The sequence below is a fragment of the Rhinichthys klamathensis genome, unplaced genomic scaffold (genome assembly GCF_029890125.1).
Source record: "Rhinichthys klamathensis goyatoka isolate OS25496 unplaced genomic scaffold, OSU_Roscu_1.1 h1tg000049l_1, whole genome shotgun sequence".
NCBI lineage: Eukaryota > Metazoa > Chordata > Actinopteri > Cypriniformes > Leuciscidae > Rhinichthys > Rhinichthys klamathensis.
The window spans coordinates 1,465,300-1,490,170 of record NW_026606595.1 but is presented as its reverse complement, the minus strand read 5'-3'; the positions used below and the strand labels follow the sequence as shown (position 1 = coordinate 1,490,170).

General features: G+C 42.1%; 1 protein-coding gene across 1 annotated transcript in view; it reads left to right on the top strand.

Annotated features, from left to right (window-relative positions):
- Positions 1-24,871, top strand: part of LOC130082723 (nuclear factor 7, brain-like) — a 117,105-nt gene that overhangs the window by 69,924 nt on the left and 22,310 nt on the right. The window contains exon 2 of the mRNA XM_056247577.1: positions 9,502-9,975. Coding sequence (XP_056103552.1) covers positions 9,574-9,975 — 402 coding nt within the window. The 5' untranslated portion in view covers positions 9,502-9,573. The remainder of the gene's footprint in view (positions 1-9,501; positions 9,976-24,871) is intronic.

Sequence of the window (24,871 nt, the reverse complement as noted above, 5' to 3'; positions counted from 1 at the left end):
AACAAAACGACAAACTTTAATGCTTAATGCAAACTCACCCCCAGGACCGGCGAATGCACTTCTGCCGCTCTAGGCGAAAAACAATTGTGCTGCCCCTCTATTTGCAACGTTTACCAGCAACAACACACAAAGACCAATATGCCATATACATATAACGCAAAACCAGCAACAACACACAAAGACCAATAAGCCATAGGCCTACATATAACGCAAATAGTGCGCAACGCGCGTGTGCCCAAAATGTCAACAATATTAAAGTTTATGCAGGAGGTAAATGCCTGCTGGCATTTTTCTTTAAGCAGTCATGACAGGAATTTTCCAAATAATCATATTTCCTCCTCAGATTACTGTTGCAAATCTCTTTACACCACTTTCTTATGTGCGTATACACACACAAATGAAATGTCCGCAAGCACATTATATCATCAGCAGGTTCAGCATCTTAAATAACGACTAGAGAGCAAATGAAGCTTAACTTACGTTTCAGAAACGCGCACGGCAGGCCTTCATCGCAGCAAAGGTCTTAACTGCATCCTCTATTTCGATTCTCTGTGCCAGTTCATGTTCTATGGAGATTGTTGCCAGTCCATTAAGTCTGTTCCCTGTTCACAAAACGTTCCCCATTCAAAGCAATCGGGACATCACATATGAAACAGTTAGCCACCGCTGTCAGCGAGCCGAGCCGCCGTATTCAAGCACCGAGGGCGCGCGCGCCGCGCCCATACCTCCGGTTCAGTTTCCCGAGCCCACAAAGTGCGGCGAAAACATTTTCGGTGTAACTGCCACGCTTCAGCTCGTCTGCGACAATCTTTGCGGCGTCCATCTTCATTGAATTTTGATATCAGATAGAGCCGGCCAGAGCGCTGCATATTAAGTAGCCACGCTGTTGGGGGGCGGGGGCAAAAGCGCCGGCGGCTATTCAGTATGGAAATACACACAGACAATGACACGCCCCTACTGCATGCTAGAATCTCCGAAAAACAAGCCGATTTCAACCTCAAAATGTACGCTTTTAAATATACCAATACTGTTATCTCAAACATGTAGAGGCTTCTTCATGATCTCAACTAACAGATTCTGCAAAAAAGCGGAAATCACCAATTTTGGAAAAAAACGCTTCTTTCTCATTTTGCTCGCAAGTTGTGCTGCCGACTTGTGTCCCTGGTTTCCGTGACGGGTCACAAATTGGCATGGACCAGTATATGTAACTGTGATTTTGGAGTATACTTTGCGGTTTCATCACGCAGAAGCCAAGCTGTGTTGTTCAAAGATCGCCGCCTCCATTTCTGCAATAACTTCAGGTGAGTATGAACCATGATTAAGATATGGCAGAAAAAAAATGTAATAACTTAATCAGTAACCTGAAGAGTCCTGAAACAAATAGTGAGACAGGAAAAGCAAACGCTGTAAGCAGCTGTGCTCTAAAGCCCTCACTTTAAAGAAATTTGCAGAAATTATTAAGTAAATGGTAGTCAGGATTTTGATTCTGATTGGAAATTTAAACAACTTGACTGGCTACAAACAAACAAAGAAACTGAAAAATTTAAATGTTTAGCCTCGTATTGTTTACGATGATTACAAGAAGCAAGTGAAAGAAATTCTGGGTCTGGGATAATTTCCCTGGACAAGCGACTAAAGTTAAACAGGCACTTTGTGAAAACAACTTAGAATATTTTGCAGCTTATGAAAATTAATGTTCTGCCAATAATAATGATGAAGATTATGATTGGGCTATTATGATTAAATCCGCCACTGGTGGACTGTAAAAGAATACAGAGAACTGCTTAATCAGTGGCTCTGTTTACATTCCTGAATGGGACACACACTGCTTCAAGGGCGTGCAGTAAGTTGGAGCCGTTGAGGCTGACACATGAACCCACCAGATGACAGAATGTCTTGATGGTGGTCAGCAGGACCATTTAATACGTAACTCTAAATGCCCACCGAGAAATAAGAGATAAAAACAAGGTCAAAAGATTGAAGTCTTAAAGTGAACCCTTTTGAAGAAAAGATCTATAATACTAATTTTTATAAGTGAATTGATGAATACAGGTTGATGTAAAATGAATGACTCCAACAAATGTGAGTTGCAGAATATATAAAAGTAACTAAAAGGATGATTGTGTTGCAATTAATTTTTTTTAAAAGATTTTAGATGATTTAGAGAGACTAAGCTCACAGATGATTTACAATAACTGCAAAAGTATCACAAGCAGAGAGTGCTTGCCTCCTCAAACTTAGTGTGAATCCTAATTGGAGATTGATAAACTCCAAGAGAAATCTTAAGTCAAATATTAAACTATGGTTGAGAACTTGACAATTAAAATTGAGATTGAGAAATGTGAAACGTTATTGAGAACTAGAATAATTAATTTTATGTAAGAACAAATAAGCAGAAGCAGTACTGGATTAACAGTTGCTAAATGCTGATTAAACAAACAGCTTGAAAAGTTGACCATGAAAGAACTAGAAGCTGATGTTTTGCTTTCAAAAGATAAGTTTGTTATTGGCTGTAATGAAACAGTTTGCTTATCTGAATCTGATGTGTGCTGTGGCTGAAACTGCCAGTGCAACAGACTCAATCTGAGTGGAAATTTGTAATGCCTAAATTTCCTGATGTGTGGGCAAAAGACAAATATAAATAATATGTTTATTTGAAACCGTATGTAATATCTGGCAAAGATGCCTTAAGCTGGGATAGAGTTAAAAGATGGTAGATAAAGTTAGACGTTCAGAGTGCAGTGTACCAGTCCCTCTCTCATTCAATGTCTCTCTCTCAGTCAATGTCAGCTAAAAGCTGTTACCTAAGTCGGTGTCATAAGTGATAATAAGCTATTTGTAGTGACATCTTTGATTAGGTTATTTTAGGACCAGTAACTTCTTTGTCTGATCTTAGTCCCCACCATGAAACGGAGGAGGGGCCAACGGAAATGTACACTGAATGTACGGTTGTGATCTAAATTCACTGAGTATAATCCAAGTAGCTAGGTTGCTGCTTTTAAGATAGTTAATGGATTTAAGTGATTAAATACTGTTGTTATTGACCTGTCTCCCTGTGTGAACACTATTAGGCAATCCGAATGGCCCTGGTGACTCTTGAACGTGCCTTTCCTAAGCTTCAGAAAATAGCTGAGTTCTGTTGAAGAGAACTGATTGTGTGATTGGAAAGAGCGGTCACCAGTGGGCACGAGTGACCATCTCGATGACGGGTAAGACCTTCTTTGGCCAGACAGGGGGCAACCCAAGCCAGAGTGGATCACGTAAAGTCACTGGGCATCTCAAGATGGAGGTGTTTATGTGAGAAAGGTATGAGAGTGGAGTGGATGACTTTGAGGCCAGCAGCATCCTTTATCGTTAGGGCAGATGAGCTGTGAGGAGTTACAGGCAGTCTGACCCAGAAACGTGAGTGTTCCTCTATACCAATCACCAGAAACCGCATTCATTGTATGGCTTGTTTTTTTATTGTGACAAGCGTCTGCAAATATGCCAGGGGAAAACACCCTGATGGAGATTATAGATAAAGGGCTAACAGGAGTGGGCTTTCAAGAGCCAGCTGAGGCCATGAAGTGATTCCCATTAGTTGTTGTGGAGACAGTAGCAAAACTTTTTATGTACTGGTTTGCCTTATGGGCAAGGAAAATCATAGTGTTGATTTTGAACTAATAGGTCTATGACATAGTTTTAACTCTTGAAGGTCGTTAGACATGGTGGTGGCTAAAGATGAAGACAGCTTTTGATTTAAGGAAAGTCTGGATGACAAAGGTGAATGGTCAAAGGTTATTGTAATGAATACAAATTTTGACTAAGTTACAGCCTTAGGAGGCTGGTGGAAAAATTATTTGTTTATAGTGAGAGAGACTGCTTGAGCGGAGGAAGGGATGGTAACTGTGTCTGTCTTTCTGTTATCTGCCTGTTAGAGCAAGCTGAAGCAAAATAATGATAATGAAACAAAACAACCCAGCTGACCTTGTTAAATTCTAATGAATAATGAACAAGACATGCTTTGAAACTGGTTGGGAGACCATGTAAAATTAGGTAGAAGCTACCGGAAAATGGGAAGTTTAAAATCTTATTTAAAATTTAAATCTTTTAGCGATAATATAAAGGAAAAATGAATATTGAAAATGAACAGTTAACATACGTGTGTCTAGTATGAGTGCGTGTGATGGTGACAGCACTTTATGTCTTGTATGTATTAGTTTGGGGTACTATTATTTCCTGATTTTGAGGATATTGTGTCATTAACCTCTGGAATTAGTGTTTTATCATTACAGATGGGTTAAGTGAAATGACCAACTTTAAAAAAGTTGATAATTCTAAGACAATCTGATGAAAAGACAATGCAGAACATGGGACGAGCTTTAATTGGAGTGGTTTTCTAGCTCTGTCTGCTATTGGTAATTATGAATGCTTTTGTCATTTATGATATTGAACTGAATTACTCTCTGGATTAGTATTTTATATAAATTGGAATTGTAAAGAAGATTGCCGTCCATTCTGGGGTAAAACTCTTGTCTAAATTCAACTGAGGGTCTACATTTAAATAGACAACTAGGTGGGAACATAAGGTTAAACGTAGGGAAAAAAAAAATATATATATATATATATATAGACTTGACGGCAGAGAGACAAAGTGACACATTGGCTAAGTCACTATCCAAATTATCCAGAGTGAGCTCCCTCATTTTTATTGAAAGGCCGGAGGGCGAACAAAGGAGGAGTGAATATAACTTCTAAAAAGAAAAGGTTTTATTTATCAATCCCTTAAATGTATGTATGACATTAGATGTCTAAGAAAACTACAATTTAATAAAGGTAAAAAGAGAAAGCAGCTATATGGCTGGCTGGGATCTGAGTAACATAATATTTTGGTTTCTGTAAAACTGTAAAGATAAGTGGAACTGAGACAAATACTGTGAGAAGTAGTTATAATGAAAAAGTTGAAGTTAATGATAAGAAAACAAGAGTATTGAAGAATTAATAAAATACCATGATTTCCCCTAACGAGGGAACTTTAAGTGTCACTAGGCTGACAGTGGTGAGAGACTCGGATGCAGAAGGAACTGGCATGTAGGGCAAGATGGAAGAAATATAGTAGACAAAATGTATGTTATGAAAATACAATTTCTGATAGGATTTATGGAAGTCAAATTAAGTTTAAATGGTATGAAAAAGTGAGTTTCAAAATAAAAACAATAAGACATTGTATGATTGACAGGGATTCAAGTGATATAAAGATAAGGAATAAACAACAGCTTTATTAAGCAAAATGGGGAACGATTCTATATTTTAGTGGTAAAATAATGACTGAAATTATGATGTGAATTTGTTTTTATTTTATTTCTATTTTTGAAACAAACAAAAAAGGGTATAAGATGTTATACAATTAAAATGGTACATGCTATGTGACTGTAAACTGAAGGATGATTTCAGTAAAGACTTAAAGTGCTTACATCGGTTATTATGGGCCTTAATTATTAATATTTTATTGTTTGTTGTTTATTTTTAGTTAGACAACCATTGTGTTCTAAACCTAAAGGGTCTATAAAAGGGGTAGTGAAAATAATGGATTAACCATCCAACTTTGTTTATAATAAAAGGATTTGGAAATCATAATTTTATAAATAAATAAAAACTAGTGCATGTATTCTGGTATTCATGATTATAGACAATGTCTTTATTTAGGATCTGAGTAGTGACTGTGGATCTAGCCCATGCTAGGAATACAGCAATAGTGCTTGCTTATTTAGCCTGGCTTCCAGAGAATAAATATGTACTTGTTTCGTAATCAGTTATGTGTTCTATAAAAATTTTAACCTGACTGATAAACTGAGGAAGAATGACATTGATGTCCTGTTGTGAGTGGAAGGTGGGAGAGCCTCTTAATGGGGACTGGAATTTTTAGTATCCAGCATGTCCATGACGAGGTGAAGAGACAAGTGTGACCCGTCAGGGGAGCATGCGTCACCACTCCTCCCTTCCGTAGTGACCTCACTGGTTAGACCAGACGTGGCGGTATTGGACCCCACATTGGTCTAAAACGGGGGACTGAAGGGTTGGTCAAAATCCCTTGCCTCTTCAAATACATATATAATCATATATCATTTTGAATGGTTATATACTTCCTTTATAAAAATCAATAATCAAATATATTCATTATCACATAATAATTTTTATATTCTTGTGCTTGTGAAATTATATTTTCTTAAATGCATGGATGCAAGTAACCAGTTTCTTTTAGGTGCATTCCAATCTTACTTTTAGATTGCACGTAGTACACGCAGGACACGAAGGCCACGTAACCCACAAGGCCGTTTGTCTCTTTCTCTGGGATCAGTAGAAAGGTTTATAGAGGGTCCTAAAGGCAGCGTGGGCACATATGATTCTTCGCTGGACATGGTCAAGCTATATTGAGCGTTACTATCAAACTTTAATTGTTGTATTAAAATGTATTCTTTCCAGTATATTTCCTTCCTTGGGAGTAAATGCCAGTGATCTGTTTTTCTCCCAAACGAGTGAATGTTTTAGCATTATGTTTTGGTATACTTAACTGATAATAAGGAGCTCAGACTCTCTTCAGCCTGATGGGAGCTGTTATTTGCTAGTGTCTGTTATTTGTGTGTGTGTGCGTATGACATTCTATGTAGGTTCTGGACGGTCGGACCGGACACCCCGGCGCCCTTCTCTAACCTGCGAGGCCACCACAGACCTAAATCCAATGAGTGGACGACAACTATCTTTACTAATGGCGATAGGCACCCCTATCTCCTCACATGTGTTAAATTGTTTAGGCTTTCATGTTTCTTAGCCAATGAGAATCATTCAACCTGTAAGCAATGACGTAGCTTAGACCTTGGAAATGGTATAACTGCTGTGATCTTTGTAACTGTAAGCGGGGCGGCCTACGAACTCCTGTGTGAGTCTTGAAGCTGACTTCTGCTGATGAAAATGCAAACTATCTTCAGTAAAACTTTTCTTTAATTTTTTATAATTCTGACTCCGGGTCTTCATTCTTCATATCTGGTTCTGGGTCTTTGACTGTATACCCCTTACAATATGCATTAGCCAAATCCAGGAATGTCACATGGAGCTCCTTCCTCTCCTTTTTAGCTGATTGAATTTTAGCTGACTGACTGTCAGTTTTAGACGTCAGTAGGACGTTATCTTGAGACGTAGGTTTGCTGTTGGATTTTGGTTAGTTAATATCACAACCTAAAACCAACAAAACACCAGCGTCTAATGATGTTAGAATTTGACCTTGTGTGGACGTTACCATTACAACGTTAAGGAGACGTTGGGATTTGGTCACCATGCACAGCCAAACAGTGCCTCAAATTTGGAGCATGTTCGGCGAGGTAGTGGACATCTTTGCGTTGCAGGGCTTGACTTGCCCCCTCTGGATCTCCCTGTCTCATCCGAGATCTATGAGGATAGATGCCTTCGCTCATCTGTGGCCGGATTTGAGACTGTATGCATTCCCTCCAGTCAAGCTGATCCCTGCAGCTGAGGGAGTGTGGAATCCGCCGCCTTCTGGTTAGCCCTATTCTGGCCATCCCAGACATGGTTCTCAGACCTGAGCTCCCTGGTGGAGGAGTCCCGTTGGAAGATTCCTATCAGGAGAGATCTGTTGTCTCAGTTCCAGGGCAGGATTTGGCACCCTCAACCCCGAGATATGGAGGCTGTGGGTGTGGCGGATCAAGGGTTATCGCTAGCGACAGTGGCATCTGGCCTTTCTGCAAATGTTCGAGAGACCATTGATAACTTGGTCTTGGTGTTCGACTCATGCTGTGGACCCAGTCAACTGGTTGCCTGGTCGGTTCAGAGCTGGAATTCCTGCAGGATAGGTTTGTGGCTGGAGCAACTACTTTGAGCCTTTATGTCGCGGCTATCACCGGCCATCGGGAGTCAGACGAGGTCCCCCTAGGTAGACACCATCTGGTCTCTTCGTTTATGCATGGCGTTAGACGCTTGAGTCCTGCTCGTCCTATTAGTGTCCCCACCTGGGATTTATCGGTTGTGTTGGAGGGGCTATTGGAGCCTCCCTCTGAACCATTGGAGTCAGCTCCAGACCAGGTTCTGACTCTCAAAGTGGCACTTTTGTTAGCATTGGCCTCTATCAAGCGTGTGGGGGATTTGCAGGCTCTTTCTATGAGTGAGCCTTGCATGGAGTTTGCCCCAGGTCTTGTGAAGGTGTTTCTGTGACCCAGACCTGGTTTTGTCCCCAGAGTTTTGTCCATGTCATTCCGTTCTCAGGTGGTCGTGCTTCACTCTTTCTGTCCCTCTCCTTTTTCCTCTTCTGAGGAGGAGAAGCTTCATTTTCTTTTGCCCTGTTCAGTCGCGTAAGTCGTCTCAGTTTCATGTTTGTAATAACTCCTCATTTGATAGAAAGAATGGTCTTCTCTTTACAGAAATCTTTTATCAGAACAGGATTTGCATTCTAGGATATATTACTTAGATTATGGATTTTTATAGCGTAAAAACCATCCCACAAAGGTTATTTCGGTGAGTGCTGCTAATGGCACTGGTTTCATTTCTATTCTGGCGTTGTGTCTTGTGAAAAATCTCCCACTGTTGTTTGCTGACATTGTTCCTCCAGGACACAAAAACCGGAGGGTTTTGTTGTTGTTTTTACTTCAAATAATGAATGTTTCCTCTTTGCCTTGTCTCACTCATGGCATGATGGTTTATTTGAAGCACTTAATTGTTGACCACCACAAACTATTTAAGTACTTGTATGCACATAAAAATATGATACAACATTGTAAAATATTTCTGTAAAATGTACAGTAAATTGTGGTTGCCAGCAAGCCTGTAAATTAACAAGAGTACTATAAATCAACTACAATTACAACTACAATAAAACAGAGCATAACAGTGACACAAGAGCAGCTCTGAATTGACATGTAACATTTTAGTCCAATGATGATGATGAAGTTACAAAATGGATTAAAAAACAAAAGGATTTATTAAACAAATAAAACTCAGATAAGTCATTGGATATTTAAATAAACTATTTACAAATAAAGAGCAATAAATAAAACACACAAATAAAGTGTCTTTGAGTATTATTATTGTCAATATTTGTGTTTCTTCGTTGTTCTTTAGTGTTTGATTCAAGGTTTTATAGCATTACACCTTATAAAGTTTCATTGCAAGTTTTGTTCAAATTTAACCTGAATAAATCCTGAATCCATACTCAGAATTAGTGCACACACATTTAGGAGCGCACACACATTTGTGAGTAGTGAACACACACACACACACACACACACACACACACACACACACACACACACACACACACACACACACACACACACACACACTTGTTTTTTGCAGTTTTCTTTCACCCAAAGAAACTCCACCCTCATAAACTCCACCCTCTTACAACACTCACCAGGAAGAGACTGACGATCAGTGGAGAATGAAGGCAAACACTTTCAAGAAGGGTTTGTGAGACATTTGTTTCAGAACAGACAGCAGATTGTTGTGATTCTCAAGGTGATTCGTTTTTAAAACCGTTGTTCAGAAACTGGAAGTGAAGTTTGTGTTGCTGGAGCTCAAACTGTGAAAATGGCTTCACTAAATGTGTCTGCAGAAGAGCTTTCTTGTCCCGTGTGCTGTGACATCTTCAAGGCTCCTGTTCTTTTATCATGTAGTCACAGTTTCTGTAAAGAGTGTCTTCAACAGTTCTGGAGAACCAAGAAAACTCAGGAGTGTCCTGTCTGCAGGAGAAGATCCTCAAAAGACAATCCTCCATATAATCTGGTATTAAAAAACTTGTGCGAGTCGTTCCTGACGGAGAGAAATGAGACGGTTTCTTCAGGATCTGAGGAGATCTGCAGTTTACACAGTGAGAAACTCAAACTCTTCTGTCTGGAGGACAAACAGCCTGTGTGTATAGTGTGCAGAGATTCAAAACAACACGACAATCATAAATTCAGACCCATCAGTGAAGTGGTTTCATCATATAAGGTAAGACAAATGTCTTTTGTTTCACATGTAAGTGAAAGTGACATGTTAAGGCCAAATATGGGAACCCATACTCAGAATTAGCACACACATATTCAGTGATTAGTAAACACACACACACACACACACACACACACACACACACACACACGGAGCAGTGATTCGGGCTCAAAGGATCCTCAGTCATTTCCTGCCAGTATTGAGAATAAAACACACAGTTTGGGTAACCAGTCTGACTCTAAACATTAGGCCACGACTTCCCTTTATTTTAACTTAACAATAAAATAACAATACTAGTCATAAATACAAATATTACATTCATGCACTCAATATTTATCTCTGCCATTTTACTCAACTTCAAATGACATTTACTGTGCTGTGAAAAAGTATTTGCCTCTATCCTGATTTCTTCAGTTTTTGTGTCTCGTACTAATTTCAATAATTTTTACTAGAATTTACTAGAGTTGGGGTACTAGAACTCAGACTCAGAGTTTGTCACGCACTCAATTGAATTTGTACTTGGACTTGACACGGACATTTTAGACTTGGAAAATGTTTCGAGTACAGTCGAGTCCGGGTACTGGAAGACACTGTACATTATTATTCAAAAACTAAACTAAACTACTTACATTGTGTTGTTTCACCTTTTGAGCATTGTAGCCAATCACAGACATGTATATTAAGCACATGAACGCAGTGGCCAATCAACTTTAGTGTCACCATGAGGAGAATTTGCTCAAAATGTTCAGCACGAGCTTTATACTTTCACAAATCCCCTCTAAGAGATTCACTGTGCAGTGTGGACAACTTCAGTGTTTATGATGAGAGTTTTAGTGAGAGTGCAGAACGCGGTAAGTAAAAGATAACTTAAAGGGAGCGCTATTGACCTAAATAATAGTTTTGTTTTTCAGGCTTCTAAAGGACCAGTGGTTAAGTTCACACTGTAAAGTTTAAGGAGTGATAACTGCATTTAAATGTGGGAGTGAATCCACTAAATTATAGTCCTATGTGAGTCGTAGCAAGCATAGCAAAATGAGAACAAGATAACCATAGCAACATTTGGGCATCTCATAATGTAATGATTTTTGCTACATATACACTTTAGTCATAACAAAAGCATATATTTACATACATCTTGCATTTCCAAAAAGTTATTTTTATTTATTTATTAAGAAGGATCATCACCAAAAAAAAAATGGAGTACTGCCCTGAAAAAGCTTTTTCACATAACAGATGTTTAAGTATAGCCTTGTCCACAAGAAAATACAAACACAAAATACAAGACAAATTGCATAGGCCTACTGAAGACTAAAAATGTACTGTTTAATGTTATTTTTTAGTATTATTTTTCTTAATTCATTTTCATAATAATTTCATACTGTATTTTGTGAAGTCAGAGTATGTTGTACATGTGTGCTGATGAGAGATATTTGATGAGCTATATTTTGCTTAGAGGAAAAATTCACTGAGCAGAGATGTTCCACTAATGATACATCAACTGTGTACAGTTGGCATATTCCTTACAAGGAAAGGAATGTTTTTCAACTGATGCAAATGTACCACGAATGTATACACCGAGGGATAGTTTCTTAATATGGAAAGTGGGTTGTACCATGTGTAAGCATGAGGAATATGTTCTATTTTTAAACATAAACAACATGTTTTTTCTATCTTACAAGGAAGTTGAAAGTCACCCAGTGGTGTATATAAGCTCAATCCTTACTGTATTGACTCAGAGAAACATAGACGCATGATGGGGTGAGAGGAAGGAGATACTGAGGCATGGGGGGGTGAGAGGAAGGAGAAACTGAGGCATGACAGGGTGAGAAGAAGGAGAAACTGAGGCACAATGGGGTGAGGGAGGAGAAACTGAGGTATGAGGGGGTGAGGGAGGAGAAACCGAGGCATGATGGGGTGAGGGAGGAGAAACTGAGGCATGAGGGGGTGAGGGAGGAGAAACCGAGGCATGATGGGGTGAGGGAGGAGAAACTGAGGCATGAGGGAGTGAGGTAGGAGAAACTGAGGCATGAGGGGGTGAGAAGAAGGATAAACTGAGGCATGACGGGGTGAGGGAGGAGAAACTGAGGCATGAGGGGGTGAGGGAGGAGAAACTGAGGCATGAGGGGGTAAGGGAGGAGAAACTGAGGCATGATGGGGTGAGGGAGGAGAAACTGAGGCATGAGGGGGTAAGGGAGGAGAAACTGAGGCATGAGGGGGTGAGAAGAAGGAGAAACTGAGGCATGACGGGGTGAGGGAGGAGAAACTGAGACATGAGGGGGTGAGGGAGGAGAAACTGAGGCATGAGGGGGTAAGGGAGGAGAAACTGAGGCATGATGGGGTGAGGGAGGAGAAACTGAGGCATGAGGGGGTGAGGGAGGAGAAACTGAGGCATGAGGGGGTAAGGGAGGAGAAACTGAGGCATAATGGGGTGAGGGAGGAGAAACTGAGGCATGACGGGGTGAGGGAGGAGAAACTGAGGCATGAGAGGGTGAGGGAGGAGAAACTGAGGCATGAGGGGGTAAGGGAGGAGAAACTGAGGCATGATGGGGTGAGGGAGGAGAAACTGAGGCATGAGGGGGTAAGGGAGGAGAAACTGAGGCATGATGGGGTGAGGGAGGAGAAACTGAGGCATGAGTGAGTGAGAGGCAGGAGAAACTGAGGCATGAGGGGGTGAGGGAGGAGAAACTGAGGCATGAGGGGTGAGAGGAAGGAGAAACCGAGGCATGATGGGGCGAGGGAGGAGAAACCGAGGCATGACGGGATGAGGGAGGAGAAACTGAGGCATGAGGGGATGAGAGGAAGGAGAAACTGAGGCATGAGGGGGTGAGACGGAGGAGAAACTAAGGCATGAGGGGGTGAGGGAGGAGAAACTGATGCATGAGGGGGTGAGAGGAAGGAGAAACTGAGGCATGATGGGGTGAGCGGAAGGAGAAACTGAGGCATGAGGTGGTGAGAGGGAGGAGAAACTGAGGCATGAGGGGGTGAGGGAGGAGAAACTGAGGCATGAGGGGGTGAGGGAGGAGAAACTGAGGCATGAGGGAGTGAGAGGAAGGAGAAACTGAGGCATGACGGGATGAGGGAGGAGAAACTAAGGCATGAGGGAGTGAGGGAGGAGAAAATGAGGCGTGATGGGGTGAGAGGAAGGAGAAACTGAGGCATGAGGGAGTGAGGGAGGAGAAACTTAGGCATGAGGGGGTGAGAGGAAGGAAAAACTGAGGCACGAGGGGGTGAGGGAGGAGAAACTGAGGCATGAGGGGATGAGAGGAAGGAGAAACTGAGGCATGAGGGGGTGAGACGGAGGAGAAACTGAGGCATGGGGGGGGTGAGGGAGGAGAAACTGATGCATGAGGGGGTGAGAGGAAGGATAAACTGAGGCATGAGGGGGTGAGGGAGGAGAAACTGAGGCATGAGGGGGTGAGAGGAAGGAGAAACTGAGGCATGAGGTGGTGAGAGGGAGAAGAAACTAAAGCATGAGGGAGTGAGGCATGAGGGAGTGAGGGAGGTGAAACTGAGGCATGAGGGAAGAGGGAGTGAGGGAGGAGAAACTGAGGCATGAGGGGGTGAGGGAAGAGAAACTGAGGCATGAGAGAGTGAGGGAGGAGAAACTGAGGCATGAGGGAGTGAGGGAGGAGAAACTGAGGCATGAGGGGGGAGGGAGAAGAAACAGGCATGAGGGGGTGAGGCATGAGGGAGGGAGGGAGGAGAAACTGAGGCATGAGGGAGGGAGGGAGGAGAAACTGAGGCATGAGGGAGGGAGGGAGGGAGGAGAAACTGAGGCATGGGGGAGTGAGGGAGGAGAAACTGAGGCATGAGGGAGTGAGGGAGGAGAAACTGAGGCATGAGGGAGTGAGGGAGGAGAAACTGAGGCATGAGGGGGGAGGGAGAAGAAACTGAGGCATGAGGGGGTGAGGCATGAGGGAGGGAGGGAGGGAGGAGAAACTGAGGCATGAGGGGGTGAGGCATGAGGGAGGGAGGGAGGAGAAACTGAGGCATGAGGGGGTGAGGCATGAGGGGGTGAGGGAAGAGAAACTGAGGCATGAGGGAGTGAGAGGAAGGAGAAACTGAGGCATGAGGGAGTGAGGGAGGAGAAACTGAGGCATGAGTTGGTGAGGGAGGAGAAACTGAGGCATGAGAAACCATTTACACCTGGCATGCTGGGGTGAGATGAAGGAGAAACATAAAGGCATGATGGGGTGAGAGGAAGGAGAAACATAAAGGCATGATGGGATGAGAGGAAGGAGGAACATAAAGGCATGATGGGGTGAGAGGAAGGAGAAACATAAAGGCATGATGGGGTGAGAGGAAAGATAAATGGGGAACAGAGAAATCTGGAGTGAAGACGACCTCTAATGTAGCCTTGTTCTTCTATGCCGGTTTCTCTCGTCTGTCTGACACATGTAAAAAAAAAAGAAAAGAAATGGAGCAAAAGTAACTAGTGTAGCTTCCGTGATTCAATAATGGGGATCACACTGGTGACAATTGAGGGACTCATACACAACTATTACCAACGCTGCAAACATTCAGTGATGGTCAAGGAGGAAACATCCATTAAGACCCAGGGGGTGTAAATTGTTATTATTATGTTTGAAAATGCATTAATTCATTTAGTACTGCCCTTCAGAAGCTAAATAAGATATTAACATGTAAAAGAATATAAGTCAAGTCAAGTCATCTTCATTTATATAGCGCTTTTAACAATGAATTGTTTCAAAGCAGCTTTACAGAGATAAACATATCATTTAAGGTAACAGATTGTTTTGGCGTTATAGCGGTTCTTGAATAATGTTACTTCCAGCTAAAGTTAACTTTGATTGATTCACCTCCGTCGAAATGATCAGACTTTAAACGCGAACCTGTGATTAACGCTGACGGCGTTCACATGCTCATTTAGAATTCTATAGTTATGTGCTTTTTAAAATATGTGCGCAGGTTTGTAATTCATACAACCCAGCCTAAACAAACTACTTTTCTTGCCTATAAATTTTGATACAGAATTTTGTTTTATTTTATCACTTCGGGGTACGCGAGCCGGAATTCACAGCGCTTTATCTGTAGAGTGGGAAAGGGATCCTCCATAGGGAGAGGATAGTGGATACTTCAGCACTGCATTGTCATCGGGTCCAGGCGAATCTCCTTCGTCAGATCTGGACACGGCCTGGATCCGGCAGGCTGCGGGAAAACCTCGGGATAAACAAAGACACTAATATTAGCGTAGATGCCATTCTTCTTATGATGTAGCGAGTACATCAAGATTTAAGGGAAGTGTTCCCAGTTCCGGCTGACCTAATCTATGCAGCCTAACATTGAATTTATAGAAGTCTATAATGTATTATGTGTATGCTAGGTCAAAGAGATGTGTTTTTAGTCTAGCTTTGAACTGACAGAGTGTGTCTGCTTCCCGGACAATGGTAGGAAGACTGTTCCAAAGTTTTGGTGCTAAATAGGAAAAGGATCTACCGCCTGCAGTCGATTTAGATATTCTAGGTATTATCAACTGGCCGGAATTTTGAGATCGCAATAGACGTGAAGGACTATAATGCGTTAAGAGCTCGCTCAAGTACTGCGGAGCTAAACCATTTAGTGCTTTGTAGGTAATCAACAATATTTTAAAATTTATACGATGTTTAATAGGGAGCCAATGCAGTGTTGACAGAACCGGGCTAATATGGTCATATTTCCTGGTTCTGGTAAGAACTCGAGCTGCGGCGTTTTGAACTAGCTGTAGTTTGTTTATTAAGCGTGCAGGGCAACCACCCAGTAGAGCATTACAATAATCTAGCCTTGAGGTCATGAACGCATGGACTAATTGTTCCGCATTTCCCAATGAGAGCATATGGCGTAATTTAGATATATTTTTAAGATGGAAAAATGCAGTTTTACAGATACTAGACACGTGGCTTTCAAAAGAAAGGTTGGTATCAAATAGCACACCCAGGTTCCTAACCGACGACGACGACTTGACAGAGCAGCCATTAAGTGTTAGACAGTATTCTGGGTTATTACGTGTGGAAGTTTTTTGTCCAATAATTAGAATCTCTGTCTTTTCAGAATTTAGTAGTAGGAAATTACTAGTCATCCAATTTTTTATATCAGCTATGCATTCCGTTAATTTTGTGAATTGGTAAGTTTCGTTGGGTTTTGAAGAAATATACAGCTGAGTATCATCGGCATAACAGTGAAAGCTAATTCCATGTTTCCTAATGATATCTCCTAATGGTAGCATGTACAGAGTGAACAGCAGCGGTCCTAGTACTGAGCCTTGTGGTACGCCATACTGAACTTGTGATCGATAATACATCTCTTCATTTACTGCTACAAACTGATAACGGTCAGTTAAGTATGATTTAAACCATGCTAGTGCAACTCCACTAATGCCAACATAGTTTTCTAGTCTATTTAAAAGAATATTGTGGTCAATAGTATCAAATGCAGCACTAAGATCAAGTAACACTAATAGAGAGATACAACCACGATCGGATGATAAGAGCAAATCATTTGTGACTCTAATGAGAGCGGTCTCAGTGCTATGGTACGGTCTAAATCCGGACTGAAAATCCTCGCAGATATCATTTCTTTCTAGAAAGGAACATAGTTGTGAAGATACTGCTTTTTCTAATATCTTTGACAGAAAAGGCAGATTCGAGATCGGCCTGTAATTGACTAATTCTGTAGGATCAAGTTGTGGTTTTTTAACAAGCGGTTTTATCATAGCCAGTTTAAAGGTTTTTGGTACGTATCCTAGAGACAAAGATGAATTAATGATATTAAGAAGAGGATATATGACCTCTGGAAGCATCTCTTTCAGTAGCTTAGTCGGTATAGGATCTAACATACAAGTTGTCGATTTAGATGAATTAACGAGTTTGCAGAATTCTTCCTCTCCTATAGCAACAAATAAATCAAATTTTTCCTCAGGGGGACTACAATGCACTTCCTGATGCGATACTGTGGTAGACGGTTGTATAGTTATAATTTTGTCCCTGATATTATCAATCTTATAAGTGAAGAAGTTCATAAAGTCATCACTGCCGTGTTGCTTTGACACTTCTGAGCTTGAAGCTTTCTTTTTCGTTAGTTTAGCCACTGTTTCAAATAAATACCTAGGATTATGTTTATTTTCTTCTAATAGGTTTGAAAAATAAGCAGATCTAGCAGCTTTTAAAGCCTCTCTGTAAGCAATTGAGCTCTCTTTCCACAAAATCCGAAATACCTCTAGTTTAGTTTTCTTCCAGTTGCGCTCCATTTTTCTGGCTGCTCTCTTTAGGGCCTGAGTGTGCTCGCTGTACCACGGCGTTGGACTATTTTCTTTAATCTTCTTTAAGCGCAACGGAGCAACTGCGTCTAAAGTGCTGGAAAAGAGAGAGTTAAATGTTTCTGTTGCAATATCGAGTTCTTCTAAGCTATCCGGGATGCTGAGATGATGAAACTGATTAGGAAGATTATTGATAAAGCCTTCTTTAGTGGCAGAAGTTATAGGTCTAACGTATTTATAACACGGAGTTGGCTTTGCAGCCTTGGCTAAATGTAATTTACATGAGACTAGATAATGATCTGAGATGTCATCGCTCTGCTGCAGAATTTCAACAGCATCAACATCTATTCCATGTGATAATATTAGATCTAGAGTATGATTACGACAATGAGTAGGTCCTGACACGTGTTGATGTAGCCTATACATCACCATCATCTTGCTCAAAAGCTTACATCGTGTTGCATTCTTGAGCATTACCTTGCAGATTCTGAAAGATATACAGTAGGTAAACCTATGACTGCAACTATACATTCCAATCCTTCCGCCATTTTTGTCTGACAAACAAATCAAACCAGTCAGTGGATTTCAACTTGAAAAATGGTGTGTATTGACAACTTTTTACAGTTCTGATGTTCACTCATGTTTAATTTGTGCTATAATTTGAAGAGATTATCAGTTCACGTGCTGCTTGAACTGAGGCGCTACATATTAAAGCACCACAAAATGGTATTTATTGTTTGAATTTCACAAAAATTACAAAATTTGAAAGCTGAGACTATATTTCATTCCAAAAGTAGCCTGCTCTGTCTTGTCTGTTGGCACATTGTCAGTGTCCACTTTGCTCCGAAATTAATTTTTTACTGTGTGAGAACATGATGTCAGGACTGGAGTGAGAGCAGAATGGCTTGTCGGACATAGAAACAGTAACTAAGAGGGGCGGGTCTTTGTGAAAGGTCAATTTTAAATAATTTAAATCTTTGTGGACTCGGCCGGACTTGACTCAGACTCAAGTCCGACTCGGCCTCCTTTGGGCTCGGACTTGGACTCGGTACTTGATTGGTAAGGACTTGGACTCGACTCGGACTCGACAAAGGTGGACTTGGACCCAACACTACAAAATACAACATAAAACAAAAGCAAACTGAGTAAACCAAGAATACAGTTTTCAACACCTATCACCCATGTTAAAAACTAATCACCCCCTTTGGCAGCAATAACTACAGCCGAACGCTTGTGATAACTGGAGATCAGTCTTTCACAGCGCTGTGGTGGATCATCTCTGCAGAACTGCTTTAGTTCAGCCACATTGGAGGGTTTTCAAGCATGAACTGCCTGTTTAAGGTCCTGACACATCATCTCAATTGGGCTCAAGTCAGGACTTTGACGAGGCCACTCCAAAACTTTAACTGTGCTTTCTCGAGTCGTTCAGAGGTGGATTTACTCAGGTGCTTTGAATCATTTTCTTGCTGCTTGAGCTTCAACTTACAGACTGAAGATCTGAGATTCTCTGTTAGGATTTTCTGAAAAGCAGAAAAATGCAATTCCTTCGATTGTTCGTTGTTCTACGCTCTTTTGTGGCTTCTTGATGAACCACTTCTGGGAAAGTTTGATACTGTTCCCAATTTATTTTTCTGTTTGGAGATAATGGCTCTCGCAGTGATTCTTTGAGTCCAAGATTCTTCAAAATAGCTTTGCAATTCTGCCCAGACGGATGCATTTCAATCACCTTCATTATATAGAGAGTTTCTTTCACCGATGGCATAGTGTGTTACTGTTTAAAGTGCCCATATTATGCTATTTTAAAGGTTCTAATTTTGTTTAAGAGGTCTCCTACAACAGGTTTACATGCATCAAAGGACAAAAAGAGTTTCATTTTCTCATATTATACTTTGCACATTTTTCAATGATTCTCAAACGACTCACTCGAAGATTCAGTCTCTCTAAACCCCTTGGTATACTGTGCTCTGATTGGTCAGATGGCCCAGTCTGTTGTGATTGGTATACTCTGCTCTGATTGGCCAGATGGCCCAGTCTGTTGTGACTGGTCTACTCTGCTCTGACTGGTCAGATGGCCCAGTCTGTTGTGATTAGTTTACTCTGCTCTGATTGGTCAGATGACCCAGTCTATTGTGATTGGTCTACTCTGCTCTGGCTCAGATGAACCAGTCTGTTGTGATTGATCTACTCTGCTCTGATTGGTCAGATGGCCCAGTCTGTTGTGATTTGTCTACTCTGCTCTGATTGGTCATATAGCCCAGTCTGTTGTGATTAGTCTACTCTGCTCTGATTGGTCAGATGACCCAGTCTGTTGTGATTGGTCTACTCTGCTCTAAATGGTCAGATTGCCCAGTCTGTTGTGATTGGTCTACTCTGCTCTGATTGCTCAGATGGCCCAGTCTGCTGTGATTGGTCTACTCTGCTCTGATTGGTCAGATGACCCAGTCGGTTGTGACTGGTCTTCTCTGCTCTGATTGGTCAGATGGCCCAGTTTGTTGTGACTGGTCTACACTGTTCTGATTGGTCAGATGACCCAATCTGTTGTGATTGGTCTACTTCGGATGAGACGTTAAACCGAGGTCCTGACTCTCTGTGGTCATTAAAAATCCCAGGATGTCTTTCGAAAGAGTAGGGGTGTAACCCCGGCATCCTGGCCAAATTTGCCCAGTGGCCTCTGTCCATCATGGCCTCCTAATAATCCCCATATATATATATATATACACTGATTGGCTTCGTCACTCTGTCTCCTCTCCACCAGTAAGCCGGTGTGTGGTGGGCGTTCTGGCGCACTATGGCTGCCGTCGCATCATCCAAGTGGATGCTGCACATTGGTGGTGGTTGAGGAGATTCCCCCTTCCATGTGAAGCGCTTTGAGTGCCTAGAAAAGCGCTATATAAATGTAATGAATTATTATTATTATTATTACTCTGCTCTGATTGGTCAGATGACCCAGTCTATTGTGATTGGTCTACTCTGCTCTGATTGGACAGATGACCCAGTCTGTTGTGATTGGTCTACTCTGCTCTGATTGGTCAGATGGCCCAGTCTGTTGTGATTGGTCTGATTGCACCGATTACAATGCGTGTCGGAAGCTAAATGTCCATTACCATAACTGAACGTCAGCTCTGTCCAGAGACTTCCTAAAGCTCTGCGATTGTACACACTGTAAAGACAGTAACAATGATGACTTGAACAGGACGTTTCTCAGTGATACGCTACTTAGGTTAATGTACATTATGAGAGGTTTCAGCAGCAATTCCTCACCATCAGCATTAACAAGAGTATTTTCATCAACAAACCAATATGTATATTTCTGATTTATTGCAGTGCACATGCAGGAACTATATCATTAACTGTATCAATAACAGCACATACGTTAGCTGAGCACTAACCTGAATGACTGATGTAACATTACAGTTTGTAAAACAAATCTTGCTCCATCCTTTATTTTTACTCAAAGTAGTAAGAACGACAGACAGTCTGCATTAATAGATACAGTTTTAGGTAATAGTGGCCCACAGCTGATTAGCAGAAGTATTTCAGTAAGACTGTAATAACGGTAATTAGCCGGTTAGCCGGAAACTTACATAATATTTAACAAAAAGCTATGTATTCTGAACACCCAGTTGAAAATATATACATCAAATATTAATCATACTTGCATTTTCTGATTCTGAGGAGCAAGTTGGTCAAAATAAAGTGGGTACTGATCGATCTTTAATGGATAAGCGTTTTGTAAATCGTATTTAGGCGTCACAGAGATTTGAGAAGCAGTCGTCAGAAGGTTAAACTGCTGTTGTATCACTGTGATCATTATAACCACTGATTTAGTTTTAATCCTCATCCCTTGGAAGTGTTTACAGATAGAATAATCTAAAGTTACTGATGACTCATTTGGGCGGTTCTGGCTTGATCCTTTCTTTTTGGAAGAATACAATAACTTAATTTATCATGCGCTTTCCACTTACAACTTTGCAGAACATTTACATTCACTAAAAAAAACATAATAGGGGCACTTTAAGACATTATAATCAAATTCATTTACATTTACATTTACATTTAGTCATTTAGCAGACGCTTTTATCCAAAGCGACTTACAACTGAGGACTTAACCAAGCGAGTCATCGTGAAGAGGCAAAAGCAACGCAAGAAGTGCTCAAAATACAAAGTTCAGACATAGCTCGGAGTAGCATAAGCCAGGCAAGCGAGGATTTAGAGGAAAGGATTTTTATTTTATTTTATTTTTTTATGTTAAGTGCTCCCGGAAGAGATGAGTTTTCAGTTGTCTTTTGAATGTTGTCAGGGATTCTGCATTCCGGATGAGGGTGGGGAGATCATTCCACCAGCATGGAACCATGAATGAGAATGTTCTGAAGAGTGATTTTGTGCCCCGCTGTGATGGTACCACGAGCCGTCGCTCATTGACCGATCGTAGGCTTCTGGTAGGGATGTAGACTTGTAGTAGTGAGTGGAAGTAGGAGGGAGCTGATCCTGTGGTCAATCTGTAAGCAAGTGTCAAAGCCTTGAACTTGATGCGAGCAGCGAGTGGTAGCCAGTGCAGAGAGATGAACAGAGGAGTGACGTGGGCCCTTTTGGGCTCGTTGAAGACAAGACGAGCTGCAGCATTCTGGATCATTTGTAGAGGTTTAGTTGCACATGATGGAAGTCCAGCCAGAAGAGCATTGCAGTAATCAAGCCTAGAAATGACCAGGGCCTGGACGAGAAGTTGTGTTGCATGCTCAGTTAGGAAAGGCCTGATCTTCCTGATGTTGTGCATAGCAAACCTGCATGATCGAGCTGTCTTTGTAATGTGGTCTGTGTAGGTCAGCTGATCATCAAAGATTACTCCAAGATTTATGACCGACCTTGATGGGGTGATTGAGGATGAATCAAGCTGGATAGTGAGGTCGTGCTGTAGAGACGGATTGGCAGGGAGGACGAGAAGCTCAGTCTTTGCCAGGTTGAGCTGCAGGTGATGTTCCTTCATCCATGCCGAGATGTCCGCCAGACAGCTTGAGATCCGTACAGCTACTGTGGGATCATCTGGTTGAAATGAGAGGTAGAGCTGGGTGTCATCAGCATAGCAATGGTAAGAGAAACCATGTGCCTGTATGATAGGTCCCAGTGATGTGGTGTACATGGAGAAGAGGAGCGGTCCGAGAACTGAACCCTGAGGAACTCCTGTGGTCAGTTGATGTGCTTTGGATACCTCACCTCTCCATGTGACCTTGAAGGACCTACCTGTGAGATAGGACTCAAACCAGTTGAGGGAGGTTCCAGTGATGCCCAGTGATGAGAGGGCCGACAAGAGGATCTGATGATTCACAGTGTCGAAGGCAGCAGACAGGTCCAGTAGAATGAGAACTGATGATTTGGAAGCAGCTTTTGCGATCCGCAGGGCTTCCGTGACTGACAGCAATGCAGTCGCAGTTGAATGTCCTTTCTTGAAGCCAGATTGGTTGACATCCAGCTGGTTGTTCAGAGACAGGAAGGATGATACTTGGTTAAAAGCAACTCGTTCAAGTGTTTTCGCAATGAATGGTAGGAGAGAGACAGGTCTGTAGTTCTCTAGAAGTGATGTGTTTAATGTTGATTTTTTAAGCAGAGGAGTTACCCGAGCCTGCTTAAATGCTGTAGGGAAAATGCCAGTGTGGAGGGATGAGTTAATAATGTGTGTGAGAGCTGGTAGAAGTGTGGGAGAGATGTCTTGTAGAAGGTGTGAGGGGATGGGGTCTAGAGGGCAGGTGGTAGGATGACTGGAGAGGAGAAGTTTAGATACTTCTTCCTCGGTTAGTGGAGTGAAGGAGGAGAGAAGGTTATTGGCTGTGGGAGAGGTTAGTCTGGGTTCCTGTGCTGAGAACTGACTGCTGATAGTGGTAGTTTTGTTAGTGAAGAAGTTAGCAAAATCATCAGCAGTTAAAGAGGAGGTGGGTGGTGGTGGAGGTGGACAGAGGAGAGAATTGAATGTCTTGAACAGTGAACGTGTGTTAGAGGCGCTGTTGATCTTGTTGTGGAAATATGAAGATTTTGCGGCATGAACATCAACAGAGAAGGCAGAGAGCAGAGATTGATACCTACTGAGGTCAGATGTGTCTTTTGATTTGCGCCATTTCCTCTCCGCTGCCCTGAGCTTGGTCCGGTGTTCACGAAGAACCTCAGATAACCAGGGGTTAGAGGGAGTGGTGCGTGCTGGCCTAGAGGAGAGAGGGCAGATATTGTCTAAAGAAGAGGTTAGGATGGAGCATAAAGTATCCGTTGCAGTATTCACATCCAGAGATGAGACATGTGAGGGTGAGGGAAGAGAAGATGACACAGCAGAGGAAAGATGGGATGGAGAAAGTGAGCGCAGGTTTCGTCTGAAAGTAAATGGTGGGGAGGTTGGTGGAGCATGGGTAGTGAGTTGTAGATTGAAAGTAACGAGGAAATGATCTGAAACTTGGAGGCAACACGACTGGCGAGGGGTGTGAGAGAAAGAGAAGTTGTTAGAGAGAGCAGCAGGGGTTGCTGAGTCTTCTGGACGGATCCAGGTCTCAGTCAAGCCCAAGATATTAAGAGTAGAATGAGATGCAAAGGCTGGAATGAAGTCAGCTTTATTGACTGCTGATTGACAATTCCATAGACCCATAGAAAGAGTGAGAGGTGAGTGTGAGGATGAGAGAAACCTGCGCAGATAAGCAGTATTGCGCTGCCTTCTGTGCGTGGTGAGAGAGCGTTGTCGAGAGACAACAGGAATGTGTTGAAAGCACAATGATAATGGGAAATAAGATAAAGGTAGGAAAGGAAAGGGTGAAGAAGATACTTTAAGTGCCTTGCAGGTGTCCTTGCTCGGTGGAGTCGCGCAGGTAGAGTCGCAGGTCTTTACCCGAGTCGGTCTTCACACGAGGAGGCTGAACACGAGAGCTGAATGCTTCCGCTGACGCTTCCGCGACAGCGCGCACACTACATAGTGTTACGATTCTTCTTAAAGATCGCAACAAAAGATCGCAAACGCCACACAATCGCTGCGTAAACCATAAGATTTATTTACATAAAGTAATTAACATGTGGTGTCAAGGGATCAGTATAGATGTTAGTTAGGGTGTCAGCATGTATTTGTACGTGGCAAGCTCAAGTGATGTCAGTTCAACCAAACATAACCAAAACATAATCAAAAAAGTCCAAATCAGAAGATCGTCAGCAGGGGAAGTACATCACATCAGCTCTCCGAAGCGATTGTGCTCTCCCGTGACCCATATGTCCTGTGAGCTCTCTGGAAGTTCCCAGAGCTGCAACATCACCCACGAGCCATCGAACTCCCGTCTCTGTTTGACCCAGTGTCTTTTAAAACACCATAATCTGGTTCAGGTGTAAAGCCACGCCTCCCGGCAATCAGCCTATAACTCAGGGACAAAACACACGAGCACTCACTGCACAAACACTCATTGAACCGTCACAATAGAAATAATGCTATCAATCGTCTGAGTGAGGACAGCTGTGGTAGTCCTTGCAATTAGCACAGCGAAAGCAAATATCCCGAGAATGGCCCAAATCGAAACTAGCTGTTATGAACAGCAATACTTAAAGGTTCTCTAAGCGATCCTGGGCGACGTCACTTCTTGTTGACGTTTGAACTATTGTCAAACAAAACGGAGGCTAGCTAGACCCTCCCTC